This window comes from Halichondria panicea, chromosome 1 (assembly GCF_963675165.1).
Source record: "Halichondria panicea chromosome 1, odHalPani1.1, whole genome shotgun sequence".
NCBI lineage: Eukaryota > Metazoa > Porifera > Demospongiae > Suberitida > Halichondriidae > Halichondria > Halichondria panicea.
Genome location: NC_087377.1, coordinates 17,205,753 through 17,214,403, shown reverse-complemented (window position 1 = coordinate 17,214,403; position 8,651 = coordinate 17,205,753). Strand labels below are relative to the sequence as shown.

The following is an 8,651-nucleotide window of genomic DNA, read 5'->3' as shown; positions in this document are numbered from 1 at the left end:
GAATCAGCAAACCACGTGGTCACCCAGCACCCCATGGAACATGGAGCAATTGGCTAACTATTGTCTCAGTGTTAGGTGGAGGCTTTGTCCAGTACTATAATTTGTAGACCACAGTGACATAGCCCGGACCATGGAGAGAGACCATTGCTGAGGAGGTACGTGGGAAGGGCAAGTTCCTGGCCAATCAGATGATCCTACATGACGAAGCTGCTCGTAAAGATGCAAGTCTGATGACAAACTCAGGATGATGAGTGAGTGATAGTGTTATTATTTAATAGCCTGATAGGATATACCTACTGCCAACATTTTCATGTTCACTGTACCCAAGTATTGTATTTGGATGGTCCGGAAGAACTGTTGTAAACTAGTAAATAGTACATGTATGTAGAGGAGCCTACGCACGCGAGGGACTGGCAAACTGCCTATCAGTCACTCGTCTCAGCTGCAATGAGCATTGCAGCCTATCAGATTGCTCAACGTCATATTAGCTCTGTAATTGTAACCGCACTTACACTTCACTTCAGGGGATTCAGTACATTCCATAGTAGCTAAATCTCATAGCAAAATATAACCACATTATCTATAATGATATTCATGTTTGGTAGTGTCATAATTATGATCCATATATTCCGCTGAGACGAGTGACTGATAAGCAGTTGGCCAGTCGCTCACACTACGCGCCAGTTTACCTTTTTAATACCCTCGAAATATACCCGCTATATACGGTTTCTTCTTTATAGTGCATGGTGTGCTTAAATCAATATGAAATTCATGCCCAAATTGTGGAAAATAAGCGTGGACAATATTTAAATAACACGCATAGTTTAGTACATGTATGTGTACGTGTATTGAGTTTGCAATTCCTCAGGGCCATGTTCAAACTGAACCCCAATGCAAAGACGTCAAGTTCAAGCTGAATGCCCAAGAGTTCAAACCTCCGAGAGCAAGCTTCTCTCCAGTGGTCACTGCCTCCTCCACACTTCTCCGGTAAATGCAATCATATTATAATTGTGAAATAGCTTATCCCGAATTTCGAATATCAAAATGTGCATACCCCCAGGCCATAATAATCTGTCTTTGAGCTCGTGCATGCATGAACAATCTGCCATCATGATCTTAGTATTATCATTGTACATGTACGGGATTGATCCCCCCATCCAGAACTACGAAACTAGCTGGCAAAAAGGACATCTAATTATTATTGCATATTGAGAATGCATTTTCAGTTGGTTGTATAATTGTTGCTTAGCAGTGGACTTTATAAATGCTCTGTAGTACCCAAAAGGACAACTCCCCTAGAAGTGTCCTACTTTAGGAGTTTTCACACTTTTTGTGTTTGGCCAGAGCCATTTGTCTATGCACAAGTCATGTTTCTGCCTGACATGCCCTTTGGGCCGTAGCCTTGGGCCTTGTCTGAGACCATGTTGGAGTCAAAGCTCCGTTCTGCAAATTGTGATTATGCTTATTTATATGCGTTTGTTAATTGTTAGTTCTAATTTGTCGTTTACGTGTCTGTGTCCATGAATAACTATTTGAACACGTCATAAAATGCAATTCATAGGACAGGAATGTTGCCACCAACTAGTGTGGCCCTGTTTTAGTACTCCTATAAAGGCTATAGAGTATTGGTTATTGTACCTGTAGAAACTGGATTATTAGCACTTACTCGATTATAAGCCCATGCTTAACTGCAAGTTTGTAATTAAGGTCATCTGTATTCCTTCCATTTCTCTCTATAATTTCATGTCATAATTATTATTGAATTTATGATTTTACTAGTTACCCTCATTTCTCTGCACACACGCAAACACACGCCCCCTCACTCACCCCTGCCACAGAGACAAGGCGACTGTCGAGTCCTCAGCCTCTGTCCTACAAGAGCAAAATAATTTCGTTTCTGCTTGTTTCACCAAACTGGAGGTAAAAGTTTACGTAAGGACTTTGAGAAGGAGCGGGAAAATGAGTACAAAGAGAAGTACCTCTCGCTATTAGAGCATACTAGGTAAAGGTCCTGTAATTTACTTACTGTTATTATAACGTGTTATGTTAGGTAAGATCTTAGTATTATATTGGAGCATACTAGGTAAAGGTCATCGTGTAGTGTTTTGTAAAACAGTCATCATAATCCTTAGTTTTGCTGTATAGCGGCTCTTGGGCTATCAGAAAATTAATGTTCATGGGGTCTAATAATTATTCACGTTTCAATGTTAGGAAACCACACCCATCAATAGCTTTATCCCAGTTTTAATGTTCACGTTAGCTGCTCTGCTCTCGAAAAACGCGAAATGTTGCACCTCACCTGCTACGGTACATGCTAACACTGTATATCGCTATGATAAAGCACAATCACTCTCTTTATTGTCTCCCAAGAAGTTAAGTAGCTGACTGTTCTCTGTTGCACAGGATGAGTGCTGACTCGGCTCTGTTTAAGTCCAAGAGCAAGAAATCAAAGTGGCTCGACTAGTGAGTTGTGTCACGTCAGTTAGTGTGTAGAGTTGTAGTGATCGATACACCTGTACATACGTTTTCTTGCAAGTGCCTACTTAATCTTGTCACTCTATAGGGGTTCTATAAATTATAGAGTACAGTAGTAGTTTTACTGTTTCACTGGAAGTATAATTATGTAGTGCAATAAAGTACGTGTCTATGATTCTACTAAAACTCTTTTCTTAAAAGTTTCAGCCTATAGTCTAGTTTTATTTTATTACTCCCGTTACTTGCTTAGCCAGATTATACATACTATTGTACACTGCTTACTATTGTATAACACTTTGAGTATTACTTTGATTATTGTGTGGGTAGGCACTTCAGCATGTAAGTACGTACATATTGTATACCAATACAAGTGTTGTGTGTGGTGTCCCTTTTATCATAGTTGAGCCATTTTGCATTTCAGCCAGTGTAAATTATAGCTACTGTTGTCATGTGATTTTCTCACCCCTTACTTCCTAAGCTATGACCATGTGACTCTTTAACCCCTCAGTTTCCGAGCCCCACCCCTCACTGTCTGACTCGGAAGAGGAGATAGACTTTGTATTCTGGGAGAAGGCGTCCACCCTACCCTCGGACAAGACCCCAACCAAGGACCTGAACTTGTTATGAGACTGTTAAATATTATTTTGTCTGTTTTTGTACTATTTTCTGGCAATGTAATTATGTATGTACCACTTCATGTCATCATAATAACTATAATTATATGCGATAAAATTCTGTTGCAACTTAATATTCTCAACATGATAAAAAGAACATCAATATCGTTATAAACTCATCGCACAATTAAAGAGAAGCAATTAACAAAATAACTAATTAGTGCTTATAGAGAAGAAATGAACAGTTTGAATATAAAGAAATGAATCTGTCTGTCCTCCGGCTACAATGACCTCTCCACTAGGAAGTACTGAGCATGTGCAGAAGTATCGTGCAGTAGGCAGGTCTCCCACTTTCACCCACCTCCTGGTGTCAGGCTGGTAGAGGTGGATCGATGAACTTGGCTTGTAACTGTCGTTCGATCCACCAACGGCTAATAGTGACCTCCCAATACTGAGAGGAGCTGACCACACGAGTAGTACTTCCTGTAAGGTCTGCCAGAGAGTGAGTGTGACCAGGTTGGAAAGGGCCTTTGCAATGAGTTCATTGAGGTCGACGTGGTGCACTGTCTTGGTTGCACTCCCAGTGTGATCCCACCCTCCCATTAAGTAGAGGGTGTTTCCTATGAGAGTAGATTTCAGTCCTGATCGTGGGTTAGGTAGTGACTGAGCAATGTACCATCTTCTTGATGCCACGTCCAACAACTCGACAGAGGAGGTACGTCCTTTAACATCACGCCCACCAGCTACAATGATGTAGTTGTTGAAGGAGACAGCTGTTGAGGAATGGCGAGCAATGTTCATTGGTGGGTACGGGTGAGGCCATTCCTCTGACTCAAACACTGCAAGTTGATTGGTGAGTTTTTTAGTTCTTGGATCCTGTCCTCCCACCAGCACTAGTCGATTAGCGAGTGATGTCATAGCAAAGAACCTTGCAGTGTACTCTGGTAGTTTGGTCCATTCATCTTGCTCGAGTTTCATCACTGTACACCTGTCAAAATCCTTGTCTGCAAATCCTCCACCAACATACACCGTGTCACCGATAACAACACTCTCTACAGAGGTCATCATGATTGGCATGTCTTTTCCTCTTCTCCATTTCAGAGTGAGTGGAGGTCTCAACTCTCTGGGAGGGAGACCCTGAATAATGAATGAGTGCATGTAATTAGGATAGTGTCTACTAACAAGCGAGTGTTACTTGTAGCAATAATTGCATGCACACTAAATCACTTTCTCTAATTAGCTTAAGAGGCCATGCCCACCAGTCTAATAGAATGTACAGTACGATTATAAGAGATCAAAGCTTCTACTATAGCTCTGCAATAATAATTATAATGGTGCATTTCTTCTCACCAGTCTCTGCTGTTGAATGATGGCGTCTCTCCTGACCAGCTCAGCATCTTTGTGCTTATTATGTTCCCTGTGTGCCTGTACAGGGGAACATCGGTGAAAAAATTTTACAACAGAACGAGACATTCTTCACTAAAGGAAGTACATAATTATAGGCACACTCAAACGGATGTGTAGTTACGGCTTAACACATGAGACAGCATCCATGCATGTTAAGGTACAATACTATTGTTGCTGTGGGAATCTCATTATCACACTACATGTACGCACCTTCTTGACTGGTTGAGTGTTCTTTGACTCCCTCTTTGTTTCCTCCACTCGGTCCGAGCTTGTTGTCAGGTAAGCATCTAAAGTAAAAGAAAATCAATACCAACATAAAATGATTTTTCTGTTAGAGCTAGGAGTTAGTGGAAACGTAAAACACATAATTATAATTAACTCACAGATGTCCCTGGCAGATGGTCTCCTCCTCATGTCTTCTTGCAAACAACTGTTGATAAGCTTCCTCAACCTGTGTGTGTGAGGGATCTGGGCAACATGGAATGATCGATCTTCCACAGATTTGATCGTCTTCAGCTTGCAAACAATCTGCATCATAATCGCCCCAAGAGAGAACACATCCAAGCTATTATCATAATTATCCTTGTCCAATCGAATAGCATCGAGAGGTAGATACCCCATACGGTGACCAATGGCTGTGAGGGTGTGGCTAAGCTTGGAGGGATCGTATAGCCGTGACATGCCAAAGTCGGATATCTTTGCGACAGGCACTGGTCGTGTAAGTTTCAGCAAGACGTTATCGCCACAGAGGTCACGGTGGATAATCTGCTTGCTGTGAATGTAGGCCAGACCACAAGCCATGTCTTTGGAGAGGCTAATTTCACATTCGCTAGTGAGGGACTCTTCATCAAGGCCAGAGAAATAGGATCTTAAATTGCAATCCATCAGCTCAACAACGAGGATCGTACTCCCTGATTTGGGGTGCTTGGCAGTCGTCAAAAACTGAACAACGTTTGGGTGCTGGAACGACTTGAGAAAATCACTCTCACGATCAATTGCATTGCTAGCTTCTTCGTTTTTGCCGACTGGAATACTTGCCTGCATCTCCATAGCATCGTGAAGCAGCACTTTGACTGCACATATCTCGCCCCTGTAGCTGCCTTTGAAGACTGCTCCAAATGCACCTTTACCTAGAGGTTCGTCTAAGGAAACAGTCAAATCATCGTCGATCTTCTGGTGATCTTGGTCAACTGTAGAACATTGTGTGTGTGTGTGTGTGTGTGTATGTGTGTGTGTGGGGGGGGGGGGTGAATATTATATTATATATAGCAGCTAACGAACTAAGCATTATGACTGTATGATTCCTGTGTTGAACTAGTGCTTACCCTCTGACTTCACATCAGTAGGATTGCTTGCATCAGTAGACTGTAGATGATCTTTCTCGATGGTATTAGCTATGTGAACGTGGCCCACAATGGGACTGGACAAAGCTTTGACAACATCTTCCCAGCGTCTCTCTTCACCTTTCAGCCATTCTTTCAAACCCTCACGATAGCATTCATCAGGATTGTCTCGCCATTTCGTACCAATACTATCGATGGTATCCGAGGGTACGTCAAGAATAAGCAAGATGTTTCGCCACTTAATTCGAGCATCAAACGTGACGAGGTACAATTTCTTTAGATCTGCTATTGTCAGATAGTCAGACATCTTCTGAGTCTCTGTAGAGTGTGGGATAGAGACATAATTATAAAATGCTAGTAAAGTATGCATAGCTATATAGCCTATAGACTAGCTCTAAACCAAACAGTCAACAGTGCTGTCTGCACTTACTGATAATAATCCAGAGCTACAGTATCTTCACAGCTTGATACCAGGCACAATACAGAAATACAGGACAACAGTTAGCTCAGCTACAACAAGACCCGTATGGAACGCCGTTTGCGACAAAATTCAGGCAGAATCTGATAGGCGTGTCCATCCAATATAAAATCGATTTTTGAAGATCGATTCGATTTTTTACAGTTGATTTTCGATTATACGTCAACGATCTTTGACAATCCATTTTTGATAATCAATTTTTGATAATCGATTTCTGATAATCGATTTTTGATAATCGATTTCTGATAATCGATTTTTGATAATCGATTTCAATAATCGATTTTAGATAGAAATATAAAGTCACATGACTTAGTGATTATCACATGACTAGATCTGAGTCCCTTATTATACCTCAGCTCAATGGGTACCTTATATGACTGTGTCCTGACATTTTGTGAAGCTACTCTGGAAGCAGTCAAGTTTGATTGCATTGAAGAAGAAGATAGCACAAGAGAAAACACCAAGGAATGTCTTCTTGAAATGCTAGAAATGAGCATTAACTATCTTGATCTGGTGAGTAACGATGAAGCAGTCACTCTTAGGTGCACATTATGGGAGATTCTTGTGATACTTAGCAATAAGCAAGAAAATAGAGAACAGAGAAGAGGAAGACCCAAAATTGTGATTGCTAGAGATCGACTATTATTCTTGAGAGATTGTGGCTTTAAGATGAACGATATATCTGTTATTTTTGGATGCAGTCGAAGAACTGTTGAGAGACGATTATTGGAATATGATATTCCTCGCCAATGTGATATGTACGCATCCATTACCAATGCTGAATTGGATGAAAAGGTTTTACGCATAGTGTCCATGTTCCCCATGTGCGGTCAGAAATCGGTCGATGGTAGATTAAAGAGTGAAGGTTTGAGAATGTCTCGTAAAAGAATAAGAGAGTCTCTGAGAAGAGTTGATCCATTTGGGGTGGAGTCTCGTGCAAGAGGTGTTCTTCGCCGACGAAGATACCATGTTGATTCCCCAAATGACCTGTGGCATATTGATGGATACCATAAGTTGATCAGATGGCGACTCGTTATCCACGGAGGTATTGATGGTTTTAGCCGCCTCATAATGTTCTTGAAAGTATCTTCAAACAATAGAGCTGAAACTATGTTCCAAGCATTTGAACAAGGAGTTACAGAGTTTGGGCTGCCCTCGCGTATCCGAATGGACAAGGGCGGCGAAAATGTTGAGGTTGCACGGTATATTGTTGAAGAGAGAGGAGTTGGGCATGCCATAGCTGGTCGTAGCGTGCACAATCAGAGAATAGAAAGGCTTTGGAGAGATCTTTTTTCAGGATGTATCAGTTTCTTTTACTATTCGTTCTACTTTTTAGAGGACTGTGGGCTTCTTGACATACAGGATGAGCGCGACATTTATGCTTTACATTTCTCATTTCTTGGAGTGATTCAAGACCAACTGAACAACTTTATGCTTGGTTGGTCCAATCATGGGCTAAGAACTGAGCATGGAAAATCTCCTATGCAACTTTGGGTGTCTGGTCTGCTGCAAACAAGAACAGTAAATCCTGAACACGAGGCACTAAGTGGACTGCATGAGGTAGGTGTAAATTTATGTTTTTCCCACAATCACTTTTTATACATTATTATACTTATTATTATACCTATCAGGAATCTGAAGCTTATGGGATAGATGTTGATGGGCCTGTACCACTCAACGGAGACCAAACAGTTGTTGTTGAAGACATTGACGATCTATTATCCAGTGAACAAAAACATGTACTTAGGCAAGAACTAGCCCAAATTGATTGCAATTCTCAAAAAGGAATTGTGTGTATGTTTTCATTAGCAAAAGCTTATATTTGTGACTGTCATTAATAATTATTAAAGATATCATGCCAGGCCAGAATTTAACCATTGGGTTCATGGTTCATGCATGAGCTATAATTGGAATCATGCACCCAATTAACATTAACAAATTTGTTTAGCAAACATCACTCACATCAAAAATTATAGTGAGGGTGTCCAAAATCTGAAACAATAGGTATAAGAATGACTCAATGAACAAGTGATAAATGAAGAATAAAACACATAATAGCTTGAGATGATTTACTGTCCTTATGGCCCACCAAAACCATCATTTGATTTCATGGAGAGAATCATAGCGTCCTTAAAGGTAGCATAGCTTCCATGACACACAGGAAGGCGTATTTGAAGTTCACATGTTGAGGCAGTTGCCAGGGGGCGGTGCTGGTCATGGACGAACATTACACTCGGTCTTGGGTTAAATCCAGTTGGTGGAACTCGACTGGACCCTGACAGAAAGATTAGCACATCTTGAACTGAACACTCATTGCCACTGCTCTCTGCACCA

At 41.1% G+C, this 8,651-nt stretch overlaps 2 protein-coding genes and 1 long non-coding RNA gene across 4 annotated transcripts in view; 2 read left to right on the top strand and 1 right to left on the bottom strand.

Moving 5' to 3' along the window:
- On the top strand, positions 1 to 3,218 carry LOC135352358 (uncharacterized). 2 transcript variants are annotated; one of them, XR_010399764.1, is made up of 4 exons: positions 1 to 251; positions 869 to 987; positions 1,839 to 2,002; positions 2,404 to 3,218. It is a non-coding gene; the product is annotated as an uncharacterized LOC135352358 (long non-coding RNA). The 2 variants fall into 2 exon arrangements; XR_010399763.1 differs by lacking the exon at positions 2,404 to 3,218 and having other exon boundaries at positions 1,839 to 2,397.
- Positions 3,219 to 3,234: 16 nt separating this feature from the next.
- LOC135352316 (serine/threonine-protein kinase TAO3-like) overlaps positions 3,235 to 8,651 on the bottom strand; it is a 69,007-nt gene continuing 63,590 nt past the window's right edge. Inside the window, exons 1-6 of the mRNA XM_064551485.1 lie at positions 6,270 to 6,412; positions 5,822 to 6,157; positions 4,880 to 5,686; positions 4,707 to 4,783; positions 4,440 to 4,514; positions 3,235 to 4,226 (exon numbers count right to left, since the gene is read on the bottom strand). Of these exons, the coding sequence (XP_064407555.1) occupies positions 3,303 to 4,226; positions 4,440 to 4,514; positions 4,707 to 4,783; positions 4,880 to 5,686; positions 5,822 to 6,146 (2,208 nt within the window). The 5' untranslated portion in view covers positions 6,147 to 6,157; positions 6,270 to 6,412 and the 3' untranslated portion in view covers positions 3,235 to 3,302. Of the gene's footprint in view, positions 4,227 to 4,439; positions 4,515 to 4,706; positions 4,784 to 4,879; positions 5,687 to 5,821; positions 6,158 to 6,269 lie in introns of the transcript that reaches the window.
- Positions 6,622 to 8,177, top strand: LOC135352325 (uncharacterized). The gene is made up of 2 exons (XM_064551497.1): positions 6,622 to 7,877; positions 7,949 to 8,177. The coding sequence occupies exons 1-2, from the start codon at positions 6,678 to 6,680 to the stop codon at positions 8,153 to 8,155; spliced, it is 1,407 nt and encodes a 468-aa protein (XP_064407567.1). The 5' UTR covers positions 6,622 to 6,677; the 3' UTR covers positions 8,156 to 8,177.

Excerpts from the sequence above, each read along its gene's own strand:
- LOC135352325 (XM_064551497.1), top strand. The coding sequence starts at position 6,678 with ATGGGTACCTTATATGACTGTGTCCTGACATTTTGTGAAGCTACTCTG. Across the intron at positions 7,878-7,948 it reads CACTAAGTGGACTGCATGAG|GAATCTGAAGCTTATGGGAT; the intron begins GTAGGTGTAAAT and ends TATACCTATCAG.